Source organism: Vulpes vulpes, chromosome 7, assembly GCF_048418805.1.
Source record: "Vulpes vulpes isolate BD-2025 chromosome 7, VulVul3, whole genome shotgun sequence".
Classification (NCBI taxonomy): domain Eukaryota; kingdom Metazoa; phylum Chordata; class Mammalia; order Carnivora; family Canidae; genus Vulpes; species Vulpes vulpes.
Genome location: NC_132786.1, coordinates 8,703,608 through 8,728,326, shown reverse-complemented (window position 1 = coordinate 8,728,326; position 24,719 = coordinate 8,703,608). Strand labels below are relative to the sequence as shown.

The 24,719-nt window shown below is 51.7% G+C and overlaps 1 protein-coding gene and 1 long non-coding RNA gene across 6 annotated transcripts; one reads left to right on the top strand and one right to left on the bottom strand.

The window, feature by feature from the left end:
* Window positions 1–976: 976 nt before the first annotated feature.
* ADCK2 (aarF domain containing kinase 2) lies at window positions 977–19,993 on the top strand. 2 transcript variants are annotated; one of them, XM_072762862.1, is made up of 9 exons: window positions 977–1,110; window positions 1,204–2,337; window positions 4,013–4,159; window positions 6,691–6,819; window positions 7,821–7,916; window positions 12,116–12,367; window positions 14,196–14,324; window positions 15,357–15,410; window positions 19,559–19,993. In XM_072762862.1, the coding sequence occupies exons 2-9, from the start codon at window positions 1,402–1,404 to the stop codon at window positions 19,697–19,699; spliced, it is 1,884 nt and encodes a 627-aa protein (XP_072618963.1). In that variant the 5' UTR covers window positions 977–1,110; window positions 1,204–1,401; the 3' UTR covers window positions 19,700–19,993. The 2 variants fall into 2 exon arrangements, with proteins under 2 accessions (XP_072618963.1, XP_025837927.1); XM_025982142.2 differs by lacking the exons at window positions 977–1,110; window positions 12,116–12,367 and having other exon boundaries at window positions 1,171–2,337; window positions 19,559–19,886.
* Window positions 14,722–24,713, bottom strand: LOC112906995 (uncharacterized). Of its 4 annotated transcripts, none has more exons than XR_012002440.1 (4): window positions 24,580–24,713; window positions 21,875–22,083; window positions 21,582–21,721; window positions 14,722–16,508 (listed from the first exon to the last, which is right to left on the bottom strand). It is a non-coding gene; the product is annotated as an uncharacterized lncRNA (long non-coding RNA). The 4 variants fall into 4 exon arrangements; XR_012002439.1 differs by having other exon boundaries at window positions 24,576–24,704; XR_012002438.1 differs by lacking the exon at window positions 24,580–24,713 and adding an exon at window positions 22,716–22,875.
* Between the last annotated feature and the right edge of the window lie 6 nt (window positions 24,714–24,719).

Below are 24,719 nucleotides of genomic sequence, written 5' to 3'. Positions count from 1 at the left end.
AGGAGCCACTCCTCAAGGTCCAAACACATTCCCCGAATCACTGCAGCCTGGTGCTCTAGGTCCTGGGATAACCTCCCCCCATCCCACCCCCATCCCACCCCCCACCCCGCTTAGCTGAAACCCCAACCAGTGTGCACAACGGGCTCCCCAGCCACGGCGCGTCTCGGCGTTCCCACGCTACTTGGAAGGAAAGCTACGAAGGTGTCGGTGGAGACACAGGCACGGGGAGGGGAGCGCACACAGGGCGCCTCTGCGTTTCGCGTTAAATCTGCTTATGGAATCCGGGAGCCGAGGGCCAGGCGGGCTGCGGGCGTCCTCGCGGCTTCCGCTTTAAGGGGCGGGGCCGCGGGGGGGCGGCGGGGGGCGGGGCGGGGCGGCGGGGGGGCGGGGCCAGGGCGCTCCCGGAAGACGCGGGCGCGGCGTCCTCGGCGCCGGATCCCGGCCTCCGCGTGCCCTCCGCGGCCTGCGGACGACACCCCTGCCTGCTCCCCTCGCCCTCCCCAGCCCCCGCCCCCGCTCTCCCGTCGGTCGCCGGCTCTCCGCGCCCCCCGTCCCGGCCCCGCTCCTCCCCACCCCGTACCCCGCGCGGTCTCGGGCGGTGCGCGCTGCCCCCGGCCCCCACCCTCTGTCCCGGCTGCGCCTCCCTCCCTCCCTCCCTCCCCCCTTCACCTCCGGCCCCTCCACCCCCGCCCCTCCCGCTCTGGCCCGGGCGGGTGATCTGCCCGGAGGGTGACCGGCCCCGCAGGTCGCGTCCCCGCCCCGGGCCTGGCCCGGCGTCTGGCTCGGCCCCTCCCGCTCCACGGTCGGTGCGGCCCTGAAAGCCCCCGAAGGCGCAGCCGGCCTGGGCCTGGGTGGGGCGAGGGGCCCGGAGGGAGTGGGGTGTGGACCCGGGACGCAGGGCGGGCTGCGCGGCCTCGGGGGCGCGCCCTGCAGGGCAGGACTGGGAGCCGACTGCGCGGAGCCTGCACGCGGGGCCGGAGCCTGCACGCGAGTCGGAGGCTGCACGCGGGTCGGAGCCTGCACGCGGGTCGGAGGCTGCACGCGGGGTCGGAGGCTGCACGCGGGGTCGGAGCCTGCACGCGGGGTCGGAGCCTGCACGCGGGGTCGGAGGCTGCACGCGGGGTCGGAGGCTGCACGCGGGGCCGGAGGCTGCACGCGGGTCGGAGCCTGCACGCGGGTCGGAGCCTGCACGCGGGGTCGGAGCCTGCACGCGGGGTCGGAGCCTGCACGCGGGGTGGGAGCCAGTGCGCGGGGTCTGAGCGCGGCCGGATCCGGCTACGACCGCAGGTGTGGCATCCTCAGCCGTGGCCTTCGACTCGGGTCAGCCTTGCCTGACAGGTGAACGTAGATGGGTGCCCATTAAGACGAGAGCAGGCAGCCTAGGCCTGGGACCCCTGGGAGATGATGGTGACCCCCTGGCGCTTGTCCGTCAGGGTCTGCTTGTCGCACCTAAGGGGTTTTGAGCTCGGAAAAGAACTCGGCCTTTTAAGATCATCTGGGAGCTCCCGTAATACCAGACTCTGTTGGCTTCTGCTTGGCACTTTACCCAAACTCATCTCAGCCTCTGGGGACACGGGTGAAGGGGTCCCTGAGGGCGGACGCTGGCGAAGAGTTGACTGGAGTGACCTGGCCGAAAATGGGCCATTGCACAGCGTCTCCCAAGAGGGGCGGCTGGGATGCCTCTTTCTGCACCTTCGTATGTGGCTCCGGGCTGGGGCTCTCTTGATGAAATTTTTCCCGCTCCTTCTCTTCTACCCCCTCACCTACCTGGCTCCCAGCGTCTCCGGCCTGTGGCTCTACCTGCTTCTGAAAGCCACCGAGACCTCAGGCCCAACATACATCAAACTGGGCCAGTGGGCCAGCACCCGGCGTGATCTCTTCTCTGAGGCCTTCTGTGCCCAGTTCTCCAAGCTGCACGTCCGGGTGACCCCACACTCTTGGACTCACACCGAGCACTTCCTGCGCCAGGCATTTGGGGAGGATTGGGGGAGGGTCCTCCACTTTGAGAAGAAGGAGCCTGTGGGTTCAGGCTGTGTGGCCCAGGTGTATAAAGCGCGTGCCAATCCCGTCTTCCTGGAGGATGACAGCGTCCAGAGACTTGCGAAGGCCTCCTGCCTGCAGCCTTCTTCAGAAGCTGGGGCAGTTGGGAGGCTGGGGGAGCTCTTCGGACACCTGGGGAAGGGGTGGAGGTTTCAAGGAAGTCTTGCCGACCAGTCACTTCTAGAAAGGCTGCTCCTTCCTAAATCTGACCCGCTTGGATCAAATGCAGTCATGACTCAGGCTTCAGTGCCTGCCGACCAACCTAAGCCAGATCACCTCATCCCCGTGGCAGTGAAGGTAAGTGCTCTGATGTCTCAGCTGGCCCTTCCTGTCTCTAGAGTGTCACTGACCCCACAGCGCTGTCCCCGCTCAGGAACCCCCATTTGCAGATCACTCCACTTCACCTGGGACTCCAGAATTGCGCCCTGGGCCAAAGGCGGGCACCAAACCGCTGAGCCACCCAGGGATCCCCATGGGCTCCATCATTTTTGTCTCCACACTTGTCCCTCCCCATTCAGCATGATCCCATGACCCCTGAAGCAGGTACCTCTGATGCTCTCTCATACCTCAGAAACAACCCTCAGTTCACACCTACTGAATCATACTTTGCAAGGGAGGAGCCTGAGGCCTGCGTTTTTATAAATGCTTCAAGTGATTCCCATGATCAGGCATGTTTGGGGAACACTGGACCAAAATATCCTCTGCTCTGTGGAAGGCAAAAGGAGTAAATGCCAGCTGTGTACCAGTCATGGTAGGTGCATTATTTAGTCTGAACTAGCTGCCTTTGAGGTAGGCATTTGCTTAACTTGTGTCTATTTATTTATTTTTATTTATTTTAAATATTTATTTATTCATGAGAGACACAGAGAGAGGCAGAGACACAGGCAGAGGGAGAAGCAGGCTCCGTGCAGGGAGCCCTACGTGGGACTCGATCCCAGGTCTCCAGGATCAAGCCCTGGACCAAAGGTGGCACTAATCTGCTGAGCCAACTGGGCTGCCATATTTTTATTTATTTATGTTCCTGAAAGGATGTGCCGGGCAAGGACTATTATCTTCATGGGATTTTTTTGTTGCTCTTGTTTTTAGATTTTATTTATTTGAGAGAGAGAGCTTGAGGGGTGTGGAGGGGCAAAGGGAGAGGGAGAAGCAGGCTCCCCATAGAGCAGGGAGCCCGATGAGGGGCTGGGTCCCAGGATCCCAAGATCATGATCTGAGCTGAAGGCAGACCCTTAACTGGTCGAGCCCCCCAGGTGCCTCTATCTCCATGTTTTAAAAAGTGGAAGAGGAGGCTGAAAAGTTGAGTAGCTTGGCCAGTTTCAGACTGAGAATGAGTTGTAGGAGGAAAAAGCATTTCAAAGCAGACTCTTTCCATCCCACCTCAGTGCATCCTTGCTGGGATGCTGTGACTCTAGATCCTTCTCTGACTCAGGCTTTGGATTACCTGACTCAGTTACCTGGGGTGCTCAGTGAAATGCAGATTCCTGGTTCCAACCCCACAATCAGTGATTCAATAGGTCTTGGAGGAGGCCTGGTCGTCTACATCTTCACCAGGCACTCGATGGTCACTTTGATGCACGCTAGTGTTTGGGAACCACTGACCTAAACTCACTGTATTTTTTTTTTTAAGGATTTATTTATTTATTTATTCATGGGAGACACAGGCAGGAGAAGCAGGCTCCATGCCGGGACTCGATCCTGGGTCTCCAGGATCACGCCCTGGGCTGAAGGCGGTGCTAAACCGCTGAGCCACCCGAGCTGCCCTAAACTCACTGTATTTGGAAGGAAAAGCCCACTTCTTCTTCCCAGCAAAGCTAAGTGCAGCGCAGAGACGCTGGCCCTGGCATTTCCTCAGCGATGAGGGAGCAGGAGCAGAACATTCTGTTCTGCTGAGGAGCTGGCTTGGGCGGCAGTCCTGTCGGGGTGAACGTGCCCTCCTGACCCCTCCCTGTCTCACTGTGCCTCCTCCTGGCAGGTGCTGCACCCCGGCTTGCTGTCCCAGGTGCAGATGGACCTGCTGCTGATGAAGATGGGCAGCCGAGTCCTTGCCCTTTTGCCAGGAATCAAGTGGCTTAGCTTGCCTGAGATTGTGGAGGAGTTTGAGAAGCTCATGGTCCATCAGGTAAAGTCCTCTTCCTTCAGTTGCAAACTGTGTCTTACATAGTTCTTGCTGTTAGCTGTTTAGCAAATGCCGGACCAATGAGTAGTTTCCTAGTAGGTCATGGCTAGTGTGGCATGGTAGTCAGGGTTAGGTGATGCTGACCAGCAGGATGAGGAACACCCAAATCTCAGAGGCTGAATGCCATCAGGTTGTTTCTTGCTTATATCAAAGTTCCCTGCAGGTGATCCGAAGAAGGGGGAGGGAGCTCTACTCCATAGTTATTCAGGGACCCAGTTTCCTCCCAAGTTAGGCACTGAAATCTTCAACATGTGTCATCTAGGGTCAGTGTGGCATGGGAAGGAGACTGTGGACAATCTCCTAAGAGATCTTGAGCCTTCTTAGTCTACAGGCCAGAGCTTAACCTACAGGCTCTGGGCCCAATGTAACTGCAGGTGTGCTTGGGAAATAGCCTTCCTTAGTACCTGGCAGGGAAGTGCTGAGACTGTGCTGGGGCCTGCAGCATTACCTGTGCCACATGCAGGAGCCACCCAACTCCAGGGTCAGGAGAATTAGCGAAGCTGCACACTGTGCCTTTACTTCGTTTCCAGGGCTTTTTTTTTTTTTTTTTTAAGATTTTATTTATTTATTCATGAGAGAGAGGCAGAGACACAGGCAGAGGGAGAAGCAGGTTCCATGCAGGGAGCCCAATGTGGGACTTGATCCTGCGTCCCCAGGATCATGCCCTGGGCTGAAGGCAGGCGCTAAACCGCTGAGCCACCCAGGAATCCCCGTTTCCAGGGCTTTTGAGTAGACAAGGACCTCCTCCCTGTCCAGGACCCTTGGAACACTTGTCGAAGTAGCCAGACTTGGTGAGCACACTTGGGCCAGTCACAGCTCCAAGAAGACAAACCCCAATGGCTTACTGTGCAGATATTACACTGCATTGGGACAGTGCAGAAATTGGCTATCTTTCAGAAGCAATGTGCTAAGTTCTCATTTATGTCCTCTGATGTAAGGTTTTAGGTCCCAGAGATGCATTTTAATGTTTAGAAAGTTTTGCTGGATGCTATTCAGTAATGTTTCAATAACAAAGGATTAAAAGTGAGATAAGAGATTCTATTCCCACAACCATCTCTGCATTACTCTCAAGTCCTACCCATCTGAGCTTCAATTCCCCTTCTAGAAGTCTGATAGACATCATGGGGTGATGAACGAGATTTTCTCATCCATAAGGAAGGTGTAGTGGGCAGAGGGGGACTGACCCGTAAACATTTGCAGTGTATCCTGGAGATACTCCTGGAGGAGTCTCTGCAGGTTCAGTTGGGTTCAGCTGGGGCCCAAGAGAGGAAGAGGTCATCTGTCCCGAGGGCCAAGGCTCCCCAAGCTCACGCTGAGTCTTGGAAGGTGTGTGGTGTTGGACCAAGTAGGGGAAAAACATTCCCATTAGAGGGAATAAGGAAGGCCAAGGACAGGGGGAGCGTGGGGCAGGCTGGGATGTTCAGACTGCAGACTGGGTGAAGCTAGAGTTCTGGGCCATGGAAGATACGGGAGGCACAAGAGATGGATCTGAGAGAGAGCCACTGTGGATGTCACCCCCATGAATTTAGACTTCATGCTGCAGGTAGTAGGGGGGCACCAGCAGATGGATTAGAGGGAATATGGGGGTCAGGGAGCCCCAGTCAGGTGCCTCTGGGAGGGTTCGGGGGACTGGTGGTGAGTCACTGTGGGAGCCCAGTGGGGTGGAGTGGGGAAAGGATCTGAGAGTGGGGAGGCTGCAGCCCTGTGGTCCAGTGTGGAGGCCAAGAGACAAGAAGTAATCTGCAGTGACTCCCAGGGCACTGGCTGCAAGGGGCGGGGTGCATTCTGTTTAGACTCGGACTTTAGGGGGCTCTGGGCTGCTGTGAAGTGACAGCTTGAAGAGAAGTGTGGAGCTGGTAGCGGGGTCTGGCCACGGTTCTCTCACGAGGTCCTATGATGAGGAGATGCTAGCTGAGGACAGGAGGGCATGGGGGGGAAGCGCAGGCTGGCGAAGGCCAGCAGCATCAGCACGAGTGGGGCACGCAGGAGGAAGGCCCAGAGACCAGACCAAGACGGAGTGGTTGGAGGCAGGGGAGGATCATGGGGGAAGTGAACGGCAGGTGCTGGGAGAAGAGCTGTTGGGGAAGAAGGGGTTCTCCATGGCACCAGTACCAGAGGTCATTAGGATAAAGACGGGAGTGGTCCCTTGAGTCTGGCAAGCGGAGAGCTTGGTGGGTTTAGGGGGCAGAGGGCAGGGGCCACTGCAGAGAACTGGAGCGAAGCCCCTGGGCCGGAGCGGGGGTGAGTGGAGAGGGAATAGGGGGAGGCAGCTCGGCCCAGGTGCCACCAGGGGGTTTGCAGCTGTAGCTTCCAGGAGTTGACTTAGGCAGCACCTCGCCCGGGTCTCCCGAGGCCTTCTGCAGGGAGGTGGCGGTGGGGGGGGGGGGGGGAGGCGCGTGGACATGGCAGTTCCGACGCTGCCATCCCTGGGCCCCCATCATTACCTGGCATCCTTTCTCCCCACATCCCTCTAGATCGACCTGCGTTATGAAGCTCGGAATCTAGAACACTTCCAGTGCAACTTCCTGAATGTGAATTCCGTCAAATTCCCCACCCCTCTGCGTCCCTTTGTCACCAGGGATGTGTTGGTGGAAACGTACGAGGTGAGTGAGGGCTTCCTCTGGCCGTGCCCTTCGCTCACAGCTGGGCCATCTGCACCTGAAGGCTTCCATCTGAAAAGACAAAAGCCAGGGGAGCATGGGATTACTGTCTAGTGGAGGGGAGTTGGGATATGACTCCAGGCGGGCAGGTAGTGTAGGGAGGTGCCCAGCAGCCTGGATGTGGCCTCAGACTTCCTGGACTTGGAAGTCTTTCCATTTTACTTGCTGGTGACTTCAGTTCCCTCGTGTACAACAGCGGGCGCTTGTCCCTGTCTCACAGGGTTGTCCCAGGAGTCAGTGACATTGGATAGAAAAATGCCTTCAGTAGAGTTTGCACAGAGAAAGTGCCTGACAAGTGTTGGTGTCACATCACTGGCCTTAGCTGTTGCCTGGTCCGGCCTCTTATAAAACTGGTAACGTGAGATCCAGGGAAGTGACATGAATGGCCCAATGTTACTGGCTTTGACCTTAAGCAAGTTATCTAAACTCTCTGGGCTTTAGTTCTTCTATTTGCTGCTGAGGAATAACAAGATCTATTGCAATGGGCGCTCTGCCTAATAACTGACCTGTACGAAATGTTTACTTACTTTCCTCTTTCTCCTTTTTCTCCCCTTTTTTCCTTTCCATTTTCCTGTTCGAGGTCACAGAGCTCATTCATGTCCTTGTTGGCTGATTCTTGATCAGAAACTAGCTCTCCTGGGGCCTGCTCCCATTTTCTCTCACGACGTTAGAACATCTCTTACCTGTGGGTGGCAGAGGCACAGGTTTCCTCTGTAATAAACCTATAGGACTGGTTTTCATTCGAGAAGTGTTACAGAAGGGAGAAGCAAATAGGTTAAAAGTAACTTGTGGGTGACAGATTCACAGGGATTATAAGGAAGGAAAACCTCTTTGGGGAGAGTAGGGATGGGAAGGCAGCACCAGTGTGTCACGGGGGGATGAGGAGCAGGGCATTGGGCCGGCCGCCCGGGGTAAAGCTGTCTCTTCCCTAACCTTCCTTAAAGGAAAGTGTGCCTGTGTCCAGTTACCAGCAGGCGGGGATTCCTGTTGACTTGAAGAAGAAGATTGCCCGGCTGGGGATCAACATGCTCCTGAAGATGGTGAGCTCATGGGCTTGGAGAGGGTGCTCTGGGCCCGTGTGTGGTTGAATTTGCATGTGGGGAGATGCAGAGATGCTGGTCAGCTGCCATGGGTGGGAGGGTAAGCAAAGCAGCCAGCCACCACGTTGAGAATCTGGTGCAGGGACGCCTGGGTGGCTCAGTGGTTGAGTGTCTGCCTTTGTTTTTTTGTTTTGTTTTGTTTTAAGATTTTATTTATTTATTCATGAGAGACACAGAGAGAAAGAGAGAGAGAGAAAAGCAGAGACACAGGCAGAGGGAGAAGCAGGCTCCATGCAGGGAGCCCGACGTGGGACTCGATCCCAGGACTCCAGGATCACGCCCTGGGCCAAAGGCAGGTGCTCAACCGCTGAGCCACCCAGGCATCCCTGAGTGTCTGCCTTTGGCTGAAGTCGTGATCCTGGGATCCAGGATCGAGTCTCACATTGGGCTCTCCTCGAGGAGTCTGCTTCTCCCTCTGCCTAGGTCTCTGCCATTCTCTCTCTATGTCTCTCAAGAATAAATAAGTAAAATCTTTTTTTTTTTTTAATTTTTTATTTATTTATGATAGTCACAGAGAGAGAGAGAGAGGTAGAGACACAGGCGGAGGGAGAAGCAGGCTCCATGCACCGGGAGCCTGATGTGGGATTTGATCCCGGGTCTCCAGGATCGCGCCCTGGGCCAAAGGCAGGCGCCAAACCGCTGCGCCACCCAGGGATCCCAATAAGTAAAATCTTAAAAGAAAAGAGATTCTGCTCCAGAAATAGCCGAACCTACCAAAACACCCCTTCATTCTGTAGCTTTCTGTTAAACCCTGTCTTGGTGGCATGCCCTCTGTCACTGTGCCAGGTGCTGTGGGAAGAGTGGGGGGCAAGACTCAGGCCGTGCCCACATTGCCCAAAGTTTAGACAAAGAGCCGAAGATATCGCATGTTCAGTGGTACTTGATTCATTCATTCAGCAGTGTTTATTGAGTACCTGTTCTGTGCCAGGCACTCAATTAAGTGTTAGATTTGCAGTAGTGAGCAATGAAAATGACACTCGTAAAAGGACATAGTGAGGGGATCCCTGGGTGGCTCAGCGGTTTAGTGCTGCCTTCGGCCCAGGGCATGGTCTTGGAGTCCTGGAATCGAGTCCCATGCTTGTCCCTCTGCCTGTGTCTCTGCCTCTCTCTCTCTCTCTCTCTCTCTCTCTCTGTGTGTGTGTGTGTGTGTGTGTCTCTCATGAATAAATAAATAAAATCTTAAAAAAAAAAAAAGGGGCAGCCCGGATGGCTCAGTGGTTTAGCGCTGCCTTCAGCTCAGGCGTGATCCTAGAGACCTGGGATCGAGTCCCACGTCAGGCTCCCTGCATGGAGCCTGCTTCTCCCTCTGCCTGTGTCTCTGCCTCTCTCTCTTCTTTGTCTCTCATGAATAAATAAATAAAATCTTAAAAAAAAAGAAGCTTTCGGGATCCCTGGGTGGCGCAGCGGTTTAGCACCTGCCTTTGGCCCAGGGCGCGATCCTGGAGACCCAGGATCGAATCCCACGTTGGGCTCCTGGTGCATGGAGCCTGCTTCTCCCTCTGCCTATGTCTCTGCCTCTCTCTCTCTCTCTCTCTCTCTCTCTCTCTGTGACTATCATAAATAAATAAAAATTAAAAAAAAAAGAAGCTTTAAAAAAAAAAGACATAGTGAACTCTTGGCAGTGTTAGCTTTCACTGTCATCACTGGTGGTAATAGTAGCAACCCAGCATTGATAGCAGCTCCCGTGTAGGTGTAAAGAAAGAAGATAGGGAGGTTGTGTGGGGATGGATGGCATGTTGTAGGCAGGAGAGAGCATGAGTATGCAAAATCTGGGTAAGAAGGAACCGGGTGTGTGGTAAGAGTGGGAGGAAAGAACCCACATGACTGATATGGAGCTGTGGGGGCCGAGGCTGGTGGCCAGAGCAGGGCAGAGGTGAGAGTAGGGGCTCCTGGAGCAGTGGGATTATCTGAGGAGAGCTGGGTGTTCACTTGGTCAGTACGGTGGGAATTCAGTGGGGAAAAGATTTTGTCCCCAGCCCCAGGGGTCTGAGGGCACCCTGGGCCAGAGAGGAGGCTGCAGCCAGAGCAGCTCGTGGAGAAGCAGCATCCAGGACTGAGGAGATGATGACTGTTTCCAGCTCACAGGATCACGGATGGGGGGGGGGGGGGGGCACGCAGCCACATGCCAGGATGTTTGGCCCTGGAGCCAGCAGTCAGCCAGCCTTGCGTACCCACATCCTGCAGGTGTGCCAGCCCTGACTTCTCTAGTTGTCAGCATTTTCACCAGAGCAGCAGCCTCTCTTACCTCCTTCGGAGCCAGAACCTGGACTAGGAGGGTCCCTCTGTGGCCTAGTCTGCGGCCTGCACCGGTAGGAGGAGTCCCTGGAGAGCCTCCGTTCCAGCAGCTCTCTGCCTTACCCCTGGGGCTCTTCTCCTTCCCCTTTAGAAGGACTGCTGGTGCTTTCTTTAAGATTTTATTTATTCATGAGAGACACACACAGAGAGAGAGAGGCAGAAACACAGGCAGAGGCAGAAGCAGGCTTCATGCAGGGAGCCCGACGTGGGACTCGATTCCGGGTCTCCAGGATCATACCCCAGGCTGAAGGCGGCACTTAAACTGCTGAGCCACCGGAGCTGCCCCTGCTGATGCTTTCTGACCATAGAGATGACCTTTCACAGGACGCAGATTCCTGGTCCAAAGAGTTACACCTGACTTCTGTCCATCATAGTCCCTGGGGCTTTCTTTCCTGCCTAGTAGGTTCGAAGTCACTTCCCCCTGCCCAGATGAAGGTGATGGACAGGAAGTCTGATTTATGCAATGTTTTTTAAAAATGTGGTTCCATGTGAGATGCCTGGGTGGCTCATGGTTTAGCGTCTCTGCCTTTGGCTCAGGCCGTGATCCCAGGATCCAGGATCGAGTCCTAAATGGGGCTCCCTGAGGGGAACCTGCTTCTCCCTCTGCCCATGTCTCTGCCTCTCTCTGTGTCTCTCATGAATAAATAAATAAATCTTTTTTTTTTAAAAGGTAGTTCCACGAATTTAAGAACATAAAATTTGGGGAAAATCTTTAAACAATGGGTAGATAATTACGCTTTTTTTTTTTTTTTAAGATTTTATTTACGTTTTTATGAAAGACACAGGCAGAGGGAGAAGCAGGCTCCTCACAGGGAGTCTGATGTGGGACTTAATCCCAGCACTGGGATCATGCCCTGAGCCAAAGGCAGACACTCAACTGCTGAGCCACCCAGGCATCCCTGTAGATAATTATTCTTTTTTTTTTTTTTTTAAGATTTTATTTATTTATTCATGAGAGACAGAGAGAGAGGTAGAGGGAGAAGCAGGCTCCAATGTAGGGAGCCCGACGTGGGACTTGATCCCAGGCCCCCAGGATCTCACCCTGGGCTGAAGGTGGCACTAAACTGCTGGGCCACTGGGGCTGCCCTGCAGATAATTATTCTTTTTTTTTTTTTAATTTTATTTATTTATTCACAACAGACACAGAGAGAGGCAGAGACACAGGCAGAGGGAGAAACAGGCTCCATGCAGGGAGCCTGACGTGGGACTCGATCACGGGACTCCAGGATCACGCCCTGGGCTGAAGGCAAGTGCTTAAACCGCTGAGCCACCTGGGCTGCCCTGTAGATAATTATTCTTAATTAGAATATTAATTGCTCAAATCACAGAATAAAAATAAGTCCTTTGTGGGGCACTTGGGTGGCTCAGTTGGTTAAGCATCTAACTCTTGGTTTTGGCTCAGGTCATGGTCTCAGGGTTGTGAGATCAGGCCCCACAATAGGCTCCATACTCAGCACAGAGTCTGCTTGACTCTCTTCCACTCCCTTTGTTTCTCCCCCTACTCACACTCTCTCACTCTCTTTCGCTCTAAAATAAATAGAATCTTTAAAAAAAGGTAAGTCCTTTGAAATGCAGTTTGGTCTTCGATTTTTTATAATCGTTTAAAAATGTTCTTTACTTCGAAATTAACTTTTCTCTTAAAAATGTTAACCTGACCTGTCCCAGTACAAATTCTGAATGGCTGACATAAGCAGTGAGGCTTTATGAAATGTGCACCTCTCTGCCCTAGTACTCAATCACTGGGAACTTACTGTCACCTTGGAAGTTTTTTTGCATATGGCCTGGTGGTGGCGATGGCCTGGCGAGGGTTGACTCTGCCTTGAATAGCACTGTTCTCCTTCCAGATATTTGTGGACAACTTCGTCCATGCAGACCTCCACCCTGGGAACATCCTGGTCCAGGGTGCTGACGGTCTTTCCAGGAGTCAGGAGGCACAGCTGCGGCAAATAGATGTCTGTGACACGCTGGTGGCAACCATGGCACCTGCCTGCTGCCCGCTGCGCCTGGTGCTGCTGGATGCTGGCATCGTGGCTGAGCTGCAGGCCACTGACCTGAGCAACTTCCGGGCCGTTTTCTTGGCTGTGGCAATGGGGCAGGTGAGACCCGCTGGGCCTGCAGGAGTTGGGCATGATCTTTTAGGCCCTTGGAAACCATGGGGCTCCTCGGCCCTTGTCAGCCTTGTAAGTGCCCACGTTTGCCATGGGTGCTCCTGATGGACACGAGCGGGGTAGAGTGAGAGGGGAAGGATTGGGAAGGAGAGGTGGGGAGAGGAAATGAAGCCATCCAGGGCGTCCTCAGTCAGAAGGTGCCAAGATGCCCATGTGTGACACCTGTTCTGAGCAGCTCATGGTTTGGGACTAGGGGAGGAAATGGCTCTGCCCTAAATGCTGTTTCCTACTTGTAGCTTCTCTTCCCTCACCAGTAGGTATATGGGTGGACACTGGGAACACTAGTTTCTTGTCTAGATAATGGCTGGCCTGGCCTGTGTCATTTGCTGCAAGACAGCAGGCTAATGAGAAGCAGCAGCCCAGAGGACTTCCTCTCCAAGTATGGGAGGATCCCTTGGAATCTGGAGTGGGTTTTTTGGTTGTTTTTATTTTTACAGATTTTAATTATTTAATCATGAGAGACACACAGAGAAAGAGAGAGGTAGACACACAGGCAGAGGGAGAAGCAGGTTCCACGCAGGGAGCCTGACAGGGATCATGCCCTGGGCTGAAGGCGGTGTTAAACTCCTAAGCCACCCAGGCTGCCTTATTTTTATTTTTTTAAGATTATATTTATTTATTCATGAGAGACACAGAGAGAGAGGCAGAGACACAGGCAGAAGGAGAAGCAGGCTCCTCCCAGGGAGCCCGATGTAGGACTAGATCCCGGGACCACAGGATCATGCCCTGAGCCAAAGGCAGACGCCCAACCGCTGACCCACTCAGGTGTCCCTGTAGAGTGGTTTCTAACTCCTGACCCTGTGGCTACGAGGGGCTCAAGTGGTTAGGAATTACTACTTACGGAAAGGGGTAGAGCCCAATCTGTACCAGGTCAACTTAAAGTACTATATCTAGAGTGACAATGAAGAAACCCTCTCACCAACCGGTGTGGAAATTTCCAGCAAGAAAGACCCTGGCAAGGGGAGAACTGTAGTTTTTTTTTTTTTTTTTTAAAGGCAGAATTCAAAAAATAAAAAATAAAAATAAAGGCAGAATTCAGGGGAGCCCTTGTTTATCTGGGAGCCTTCTGAGGGGACAAACCAAAGGCTTGAGCCTGAGACAGTATGAAAGTGTCCTGTGAGCTGAGGTTAAACACGGAGGCACAGTGGAGGGTGGGGGGATGTTCCCCTGTGCAGGGTTGGGTGAAGGAAGGTCACAGCCAAAGAGAAAGAGCTTGGCTTCTGGGGTGGCGCTGCAGGAGGTGAAAGGCTCTGGCAGGGACCGCTTGGGTGTTTGGGGGCACTGGGAGGATCTGGTCAGAGGGTACCCTGGGCGGGGGGGAGGGTTGGAGGGTAGGGGCACAGAAACTGGGTCATCTCGGGCAGAAAGAGAGCCCACAAGGAGAGTGGCTGGTCCAGTCCAGTGGCAGGTCCTGGTGACTCTGGGGACAGGCTGGTCAGCAGTGCCTCGTGGAGCATGTGCGGCAGGACACCAGCTTTGCCACCATGCCCTGTGTGGCCATTTAAGGTGAAGATGAGCACAGCTCTTTGTCCTGGTGCATTAGCACAGGTAGGCTCCCACCGACCAACAGACTTTGAAAGTCCTTTTGAAAGGCTCCAGCTGTTCTGGAGGGGGACAATTAAGCAAGGACGGGTGGTCAAATGCAGGATGGTAGAAAACTTGGGTGGAAGCAACTAGGATACGAAGAAATCCGGGCAGAGCGTCTACGTTTTGGGCCTCTTGACTCTACCAAGTTCCTTTCTCTCACATCTTGTAGGGCCAGAGAGTGGCTGAGCTCATCCTGCATCACGCCCGGGCCAGCGAGTGCAGGGACGTGGAGGGCTTCAAGGCTGAGATGGCCACGCTGGTGACCCAGGCCAGGAAGGACACCATCACCCTGGAAAAGGTGAGCAGGCCGCTCAAGGGGCAGAGGCTGCGGGGTGTCCACTGCCCTGGCCCTTGGACAGAGTGACAGTCGAAGGGAGACCTTGACGGGGAGAGGTCTCGAGGGGGGTTGAGTTTTAAGGCAGATAAAGAGCAAACCTTTCCTCTGCCGACATCTTCCAGGTGTGAGGCACCTCCCTGGAATCCCTGGCTCCTGTGCCTGGTTCTCCTGGGTGGCCGCCGGGGCAGTGACATTTATAGTGCCAGAGCCCCTCTCTGTCCGGGGTGTAGCCATTCTGCTGCTTCACTTGTATCTGGAGCTCAACTGAGCATGGAGGGAGGGAGGATTAAGGCCCCTGAGCAGCCAAAGGACACAGCTAATGTCCATGTCCTTTATTTACACCTGAGCCAAAGCCCGCTTTGTGTTTTATTTTTTTAAAGATTTTATTTATTTATTTATTTATTCATGAGAGAGAGAGGCAGGCTCCATGCAGGAAACGTGATGTGGGACTTGATCCCGGGTCTCCAGGATCACATGCTGGGTCGAAGGCAGGCGCCAAACCGCTGAGCCACCCAGGGATCCTCTGCTTTGTGTTTTAGACACAGTGCTAACTTGTTTTCTCAATGAGTTCATGGTCTACACTAGCAGGAGTGAGTCAGAAAGAGGAATAGCCCCCTGGTAGTGAGGAGCAGCAGCTGGCACCCCGGCCCTCCCCATCCGATGGATTCCGATGTGATTGCTGTGTGGACTGGGAGTAGACAGGCCTCGAGGCTTGACTCCGGCAGGGGTCTCTGAACTCACTTGTGCGATGGGAGTCGCGCTTGTGTGTATGCAGTCCTTTCTGGAATTTGTCCGACAGCCCCCTTTCCTGACAGCGTGTGTGTGTGTGTGTGTGTGTGTGTGGGTGGGCGATGGTATGGTGGTGGGAGAGTGTGGATGTGAGTGTATGTTGGGGGAGGGTGGGTGTGGGCAGTAGGCCAGGCCGGCCTGGAGGCCTGGGAGGGAGGGGGGCGGTTGAGGGGGCTCTGCAGTCGGTTTTCTTCTGTTTTCCAGCTTCAAGTCGCCAGCCTCCTGTCGAATGTCTTTAAGTTACTGATGACTCACAAGGTGAGGCCCCTGGTGGAGCGGAGCCTCTGCTGGGTCAGGCGGGTGGGGCGGCATCTGGGAAGCGGGTAGGCGGCCACCGGGCGCAGAGAGGTACTTCTACACGGGATCTCAGGCTTGCAAACATTTTCGTCCCAGTCTGTTTGTGTGAGGAGTGGTGCTTCCGTGTCCTGACACAGTCGTGGGGGGATCCCCTCCTCACCAGGGCCAGTCTGAGAGTCTGCCCGATGTGGGACTCGATCCTGGGACCCCAGGATCATGCCCTGAGCCAAAGGTAGATGTTCAACCACTGAGCCACCCAGGCATCCCTTTATTTTTTATTTTCATTTTTAAAGATTTTATTTATTTATGGGTCTGGTGTTCTTGACCTTTTTTTTAACCTCCAACATCCCTTTGTCTAGATGTTGGGATTTAATCTTTGTACCTGCTTATTGATAGGGCTCAAGGTGCTGGCGCTGGCTGAACTGTTTTGATTTTAAGGACCACTCAGCTGTTTATGTCTAGGAGTGTCCTTAGCAGTAATCCCTTCTCAATGGCCATCCCACAGAGGGGTATCCGTTTGTACACCCTCCCACCGTGTCTGAGGGTACCTGTTTGTTCACTCTCTCACACTATTTATAAAATGTATTCATTAATAATTGATTAGTTCATGGAGTAAGCTCTGCACCCAGTGTGGGGCTTGAACTCATGACCTTGAAATCCCCAGGACCCCGGGATCATGACCTGAGCTAAAGCCAGATGCTCAACCATGGAGCCATCCAGACGTCCCTAATGATGCTTAGTCTTCATGGAAGTCATACTTAGTTCTTTCCTGGGGCCAGAGGCGGCCCAGGAGGAGGTGCTTCTTGTCCCAGTGTGTTTGGAGGCCCCAGCAGGGCTGTCCTGGCCTTCGCTGCCTGCCCTGGCTCCAAGGCAGGAGGGGGCTTCACGGCTCTTCACTTTGGCCTTTCCCTTGGGCTTCATTGCCCTGTGATGGAGTGTGGTCTTGGGCCAGTCTTCAGTGTCAAGCTGCCAGCCAGGGGTGTCAGGTGTTGCGGGCAGCGACGGGAAGGTTCTCCTTTGAGGATGGCCTTTCCCATTGTTTCTCTTGAGTTCTGCAATCTGGATAACGAAACATGGGAAAGGCAGCTATTTGACGAGGATCGTAACACAACTGAGAGTCAGAAAGTTGTCTGGCCTAGCGCCTTTGTCTTACAGACGGTGCCATGACACAGGGTGGTCCGCTTGCCTCCTTGGGCCTCATGGGCAGAGCACGAGACATGCATGGAAAGGTTAGGTGACTCCCCATGTCCCGTGGGCTTTGCGTGGTCAGAGCCACTGTCTGCATCCGTCTTGGACTCTAGAGTTGGCTCTGTTGGTGAGGTTTTGGGGAAAAGCTTTATGCTTTCCAGAATTCTTGACAAGTTCTGTTTAAGAAACAAATATCACCGTGGGATTGGGCAAAGCTTTAATCTTTGCTAGGGAGTTGGGCTGGAGAGGAGCAGGAATGAACATAGACTCCTGGGGGCTCAGGTGCACACATTGTAGAGCAGGTCTCCGAGGCTTACAGTCTGCAACCCTGATCTGCTAACGCCTCTCTGAGCCCACAGGGCCACCGCAAGGACCGGCTGGGCGGTCAGGGCAGTGTCCGGGGAGCGTGGCCTCTGCACCCTGTAGCACCTCATTTCGCTGTGTCAGCGAAATGTTTTCAGTATCCCACTTAGACCACTCAACATTCAAGGCCAGGCACCTATGCCAAGAGGCCTGGCAACAGACCCACGGCCACATGGCCTGTGGCAGTGCCAGGACCCTGCTGCCGGCAGTCTGACCACAGAGCCCGACTCTCATTGCTTCGTCCTCCTGCCTCCTGTGTTCTGCCTGGGGAGATGGCCTTCCATACCCCCTGCATGGGACACAGTGGGCTAAAGCTCCTGAGATGTTTGCTGTTAGGGCTACCATTCCCAGGATGGAAGGGCAGAGTGTCTAGTACAAGTACTGCATTCTAGGTTCTTCTCTAAGTATTTAATTTTTATTTATTTATTTATTTTAAAGATTTTATTTATTCATGAGAGACACACAGAAAGAGGCAGAGACACAGGCAGAGGGAGAAGCAGGCTTCCCGCTGGGAAGCAGACACTCAACCACTGAGCCACCTAGGTGTATGTCCCTAAGTGTTTAATTAAAAAAAAAAAAAACCCAAAACTTAAAAATGTTTAATTATAGTTAAAAATACACATATGAAATATACCCTAACCATTTCCAGTGGATAGTTTGGCACTGTCAACCATATTCACGTTGTTGTGGAACAAATCTCTAGAACTTTCTCAAATTGGAAAACGGAAACTATATCCATTGAACAGCTCCCAATTAATTTCCCCCTCCTCTTAGCCCCTGGCAACCACCATATTCCACTTTCTGTTTCCATGATTTGGGAATAGTTATCTCATATAAGTGGAATTGTGCAGAATTTGTCCTTTTGTGACTGGCTAATTTCACTCAATACACTGCCCTTGGGGTTCATCCATATTATAGCATGTCATAGGATTTCTTTTTCAAGATTGAGTAATAATATTCTATTTTGGTATATACCATATTTTCTCTATTTGTTCATCCATCAGTGGACATTTGGGCTGGGTCCACTAGGCTCTTAGGAATAATGATGCTGCGGTGAACATGGATGTGCAAATATTTCTTTGAGGTCCTACTTTCAGTTCTTTTGTATATTTACCCTTAGGTGGGACTGTGAAATCAGATGGTATTTTTTTTCATTTTTGAGGAAGCACAATACCACTTTCCCACACATGACTTTACTTTCCCACCACCAGTATACAGAGGATCCAGTTTTCTTTTTCTTTTCTCTTTTCTTTTCTTTTATTTATTTATTCATAAGAGACACAGACACAGGCAGAGGATCATGCCCTGGGTTGAAGGCGGTGCTAAACTGCTGAGCCACCTGGCTGCCCAAGGATTCAGTTTTCCACAGCCTCACCAACACTTGTTATTCTGTTTTTTGATCATGGCCATCCCTAATGGGTGTGAGGTGGTATCTTATATGGTTTTGGTTGCATTTTTCTAATGATTAGTGATGTTCAGCATCTACTCATATACTTGTTAGCCACTTGGATGTCTTCTGTGGAGAAATGTCTATTCATGTGGCACTTAATTTTTTAATAAAATATTTGCCAGAAACATAGAGGTAGAAGGAATACAATAAATACTGAAGAATTCACCAGACAGCTTCCAAATGAAAGCATTCTCGGTGATGTTAAAGCACCATCTGACTCCCCAGACTACTTTTCAGGGCTTAACTGAGACACACACCCTTTACTTTTAACAAAGGTTATATCCCCCAAGTCAGCCTTCAATTTCCTGACTTTTCTGTCCACTTGAAAAACAGATTCTTGTTCTTCTAGGTTTAAATCCTGGCTCTACTCTACCTTACACAGTGGCCTTGAGCAAGTCACTTGACCACCCTGTGCCTGAGCTTCCTTTCTCTAGAACAAGGATAATAGTACTTTGGAGGATTAGTGGAGTAATTCACTTAAATTGCTATTACTATTAACCTGGCTCCAAAGGGGAAGAAGCTCTGCTATGTTTGAGCAGAAGCCTCTTGTGTGTGGTCTCAGAAAGCCTACTGCAGATCTTAAAGAATGACTTTTGTGTAGATTTATAGTTTGTGGTATAGCCATGGAATATTCAGTGTATTATTATTATTTTTTTTTAAAGATTTTATTTATTCATGAGAGACACAGAAAGAGAGAGAGAGAGGCAGAGACACAGGCAGAGGGAGAAGCAGGCTCCATGCAGGGAGCCCGACATGAGACTCGATCCCGGGTCTCCAGGATCACACCCTGGGCTGAAGGCGGCACTAAACCACTGGGCCACCGGGGCTGCCCAGTGTGTTTTATTTTTAAGTCATTCAAACACAGGCACAGGCACAGGCACACACATACCCTCCCTTAGAGAAGTACATGTGGCATCCCTCAGACTTTCCGTTCATATTTCTAGTCGATGGGAGGTTGGGTGAGTAGATGAGATGGAGGGGAAAATGATGGGGTAGGGGAAAGAGTGTTAGGTAGACGGTAGAAATCCCAGCAGGCCTGAGTGGACAGTTACATGGATACTCTCTAGATCACTGGGCTTTGGAAAGAACTACTGTTTTTCTGTTTCAGGTAAAGCTAGAGAGCAACTTCGCCTCCATTGTGTTTGCCATCATGGTGTTGGAGGGGCTTGGCCGCTCACTGGACCCCAAACTGGACATCCTGGAGGCAGCAAAACCCTTCCTTCTGAAAGGACCAGGTCTCTCCCGCTGACTGCAGCAGTGGGCATGCAGCGGGTGTTCATCTCAGAACTGAAGGCCAATCCCGACAGCCTCTGCTGTGGCAGCTTGAACATTGTTAAAATTGGGATGCATGGAAGGCATACCAATATTTTTCACTCTGACTTGGTTTCAGGCATCTGTTTGAAAAGCTTTGGGTTATTTGGGGAAGTAAAGGGAGGGAAAAGTCCTGCATCCATTCACTTGTGGAAGCTAGGCCTGGTGTCGGGGAGACTATTTCAGAGGAAATGTTCTGTGGAGGAGGACAAATAAACTTATTATTTTGTTTTCTCGTTTTTCTCTCTTCTCTTTTTAACCCTCTCTACTTCCTGATCAGGTGGGTCCTGCCAGGTATTCCAGGACTCTGAGATTTAGGTTGGAAGATGTTACAGAATCCTGTAGACCCACGGCTTCCAAAGGTTTTGATGTATTATATTGATGGAATAGATCTACTTACATATATGCATGCACACGTATAACTTATTTATAGGTTTTATACAAGGGCTACCACCACTCACAAATCTCTGGAGACACAACGTATACCTCGGGAAAGCTTTGCTGTACTTCTAATTATCTTCTTGGTAATTTTTGATGTTTTTTGATGACCTCCTGCTCAATTTTATTAGAAGGTAACATGATTTTTTTTTTAAATTTTTTTTTGTTGTTGTTTATTTTTTATTTTACGATAGTCACAGAGAGAGAGAGGCAGAGACATAGGCAGAGGGAGAAGCAGGCTCCATGCACCGGGAGCCCGATGCGGGATTCGATCCCGGGTCTCCAGGATCACGCCCTGGGCCAAAGGCAGGCGCCAAATCGCTGCGCCACCCAGGGATCCCGAAGGTAACATGATTAATGCAGATGGGAGCAGAATCAACTCTGCCATTTTCTTTATGCTCTCCTCTGCTCACGTTAGCATTCAGACTACAGTTTCCTTTTTTTTTTTTAGAATTTTTTTTTTTTAAGATTTATTTATTTATTCAGAGAGAGAGAGGCAGAGACACAGGCTGAGGGAGAGGCAGGCTCCATGTAGGGAGCCTGACATGGGACTCAATCCTGGGTCTCCAGGATCACACCCCGGGTTGCAGGCGGCACTAAACTGCTGCGCCACCAGGGCTGCCTTCTTTTTTTTTTTTTTTAAATCCATTCTATTTCTCTCTTTTTTTTTTAAAGATTTTATTTATTGGGATGCCTGGGTGGCTCAGTGGTTGAGCGTCTGCCTTTGGCCCAGGGCGTGATCCTGGAGTCCCGGGATTGAGTCTCGCATCAGGCTCCCTGCATGGAGCCTGCTTCTTCCTCTGCCTGTGTCTCTGCCTCTCTCTCAGTGTCTCTCATGAATAAATAAATAAAATCTTTAAAAAAAAAAAAGTTAAGGATAAATTGATTTAAAAAAAATTTTTTTTCCCCTCCTGGGGATCCCTGGGTGGCTCAGTGGTTTAGCGCCTGCCTTTGGCCCAGGGTGTGATCCTGGAGACCCCGGATCAAGACCTGTATCGGGCTCCCTGCATGGAGCCTGCTTCTCCCTCTGCCTGTGTCTCTGCCTCTCTCTCCCTGTGTCTCATGAATAAATAAAATCTTTAAAAAAAAATTCCTCCTTTATTTATTTTTAAAGACTGTATTTATTCGAGAAAGAGAGCACGAGCAGGGGGGAACAGTAGAGGGAGAAGTGGACTCCTCACTGAGCAGGGAGCCTGCTGCAGACTCTGCAGACTCGATCCCAGGACCCCAGGATTTATGACCTGAGGCGGAGGCAGACACTTCATTGATGGAGCCACCCAGGTGCCCCGCCTTGCTGTCTTTTGGTAAGGAATTAAGGTTTAGTCGGACAGAGGTTCATTGGGGACAGTTTTTTCTAAGAGAGAGATGTTATTTCTACTTACCAAGTCCTGAGGGGAGGCCGTTCTAGTCCGGAACTGGGGCTGGGGTGGCTCTAGGTAGCTGGGAAGGGGTGGTGGCACCGTTGGCTCTCCTCACGGGCACTCCGGCCAGACACAGGGCTGTCGTGTCAGGTGCACACACACTGTAAGGTAAGGGGGGGTACAAGCACAAAGCAGGGGCTGCCCTGAGCCCACACCAGCACTACTGACCTTTGCCTGCAAGCAAATTGGTTGAATCTAACCATTTGTGGAATGTATTAGTGATGTACCCAAAACAACAAAACTTAGTAGCTTACAGTGTCTGCAAGTCAGAAATCTGGGTGCCGCTTCCCAGGGTTCCCTGCTCAGGGTTTTGCAAGGGCTGTAGGCATCTTGAAGCTCCATAGGGTGGGTCTGATCCCAAGCTCATTCACATGGTGGTTGGCACGATTCAGTTCTTCATGGACTGCTGGACTAAGGGCCTCGGGTCCTCAGGAAATTTTACAGCAGCAACAGAAAATGAACACTGTATTGAAGAGGAGGTTGTTTGCTGATTTTTAAATTAAGCATCTTAAAAAGGTGAAACTGGATTTATAAAGTCATTTTCTTAAGTAGAAAAGGCTATGGCTACTTCTTTGGATATAAGTTAAAGATTTTGTTTATTTATTCATGACAGAGAGAGAGGCAAAGACAGGCAAAGGGAGAGGCAGGCTCCAGGCTGGGAGCCCAGTGAGGGACTCAATCCCGGGTCTCCGGGATCACAACCTGGACCGAAGGTGGCACTAAATCGCTGAGCCACCAGGGCTGCCCTCTTAATTCCTTTTAAAATAGAAAGTACAAGTTCACTTCTGTGTCAGTACAACCACTGGAGAAATGAATTCCTTTCTTCTTCCTAAGACTCATAGAGAAAGGGAGAGCAAGCAAGCCCTGAAAAGTAGGAAATTAAATGAACATGAAGTAAACAAAAGTTGTCCTCCCGCCCCTCACCTCCTTGCTTTGTTTTTTATTTCCAGCTGTGGAATAGGTGTGTATGATTTGGGGTTAGATGCTATATGTAAAATCATGTAAAGTCTGTTCACAATTTGTTAACACTTGACTGGGAATTTATCATGTAGCAGCTGAGAGCTCAGGGTCAGGGCTTGGCATCCTTCCTCTCACCTTCTAAAATGCAATCTCTCAAGGGACACCTGGGTGGCTCAGCGGTTGGGTGTCTGCCTTCGGCTCAGGTCGTGATCCCAGGATCCAGGATTGAGTCCTGCATCGGGCTCCCTGCGAGAAGCCTGCTTCTCCCTCTGCCCGTGTCTCTGCCTCTCTCTGTCTTATGAATAAGTAAATAAAATCTTTTTAAAAAAATGAAATGGATCATTTGCTAAACCCTGAACACTTGACACTCAAAGTCATAAGCAGGAAAATTTAAAGGATACTTAATGGACAGAAACGTAGACCTAGGGTGCATGGGTAGCTCAGTCGGTTAAGCGTCTGCCTTCAGCTCCGTGGTGATCCTGGGATTCTGGGATCCAGCCCCACATCAGGCTCTCTGCTCAGTGGGGAGGCTGCTTCTCCCTCTCCCTTTGCTCCTCCCCCTGCTCTCAACTAAATGAATCTTAAAAAAAGAAGAAAAGAAATGTAGACCTAAATACAGGGATTTGAGTGCCTTGAGTATAGCTGACACCCATCCTTCTGTGCCAAGATATATGGTTCTCCATGTGCCCTGTAGCCTTTTTTTTTTTTTTTTAAAGATTTTATTTATTTACTTATTTTATTCATAAGAGACAGAGAGGCAGAGACACAGGGAGCCCGACGTGGAACTCGATCCCAGGACCCCGGGTTCATGCCCTGGGCTGAAAGCGGTGCTAAACCGCTGAGCCACCCGGGCTGCCCATCCCTGTACCTTCTGAATAGCCTATATCTCAAGTTGAAACCTCAGGGCTGCCAGTTAATAACTCTATGAACTTGGACAAGTTACTTTACACTTTACTTCTCTTGAGCATCAGTGGCCCCATCTGAGTGGGAGTCCTCCAAAAGAATACCTGGCCCACAGCACATGCTCAGGAAATATTTACTGTAATTCCTTCCCTTCCTAGCAGCAAAAACCTGTTCCGGTGAATTAAAATTCATCCACTCTCCCCATGTTTCTTGCTGAATTACAAAACATGTTTTAACTTCAGTGCTTTCTTGTACTTAAAGCAGTATTGTTTTTATAGACCATTTGTCGGGTCCTTACCTTTGTCTTGCACGATAAACTGATTTTTTTTTTTTTTTACTATAGAAAATTTAGGGTCCCAATCAGTAAACTATTTTGACTGTGTAGCAGTGATATATATTTTTTTGGCAGACATGCTTTAGGAATTCCAAGGGCAAACATCCCTTACTGCTTTTTGCAGGTTGCATGTTGGCACTGAAGGGTTGGGATAACTCCTTTTGGGTTCTGAGATGAGTGCCCTATTTGAGAGGATGCCTTTTATTTTTTTAAATATATATATATATATATTTTTAATTTATTCATGAGACACACACAGAGCGGGGGGGGGGGGGGGGGGGCAGAGACACAGGCAGAGGGAGAAGCAGGCTCCACGTACGGAGCCCGATGCAGGACTCGATCCCCGGTCTCTAGGGTCATGCCCTGAGCTGAAGGCGGCGCTAAACCGCTGGGCCACTGGGGCTGCCCCAAATGATCCATTTCCAACTGAAATCTCCAAGGTGTGAGGCTGGCAGGCTAACTCTATAATTTAACCAAACATAGAACTTTTTAGGAAAACTCTTAAGCCCTAAGTGAAGACGCTAAGAATCTGCGGGAGCGGGGCTTGCGAGGGTGTCCAGAGCAGCGGGCCCATCCAGGATCTCGCAGAAGGGAATATTACGAGACAAAAGCCGAGGGGCCAGCGCCTGGCTCAGGACCAGGGGATGGGAGCGCCGCAGAACCCGGAGGCCACGCCAAAAGGCAGCTTCCGGGCTCCACCTCGGCCTGAAGAGCCTGGGGCTCGGGGTCCTCGGGAGGGTGTGCCGCCCCCAGCCCACCTACTGATACTCGGGAACCACTGGCGCAGGCTCGTGTTCGAGTTTGCAGAACAAACAACGAAGACCTGAAAGAAGCCGTCGCGAGGCTGTCGCAGGAGCGGAGGCGAGGCCACAGCACCGGCCGGGGAGGCGGCAGGCGGGGCG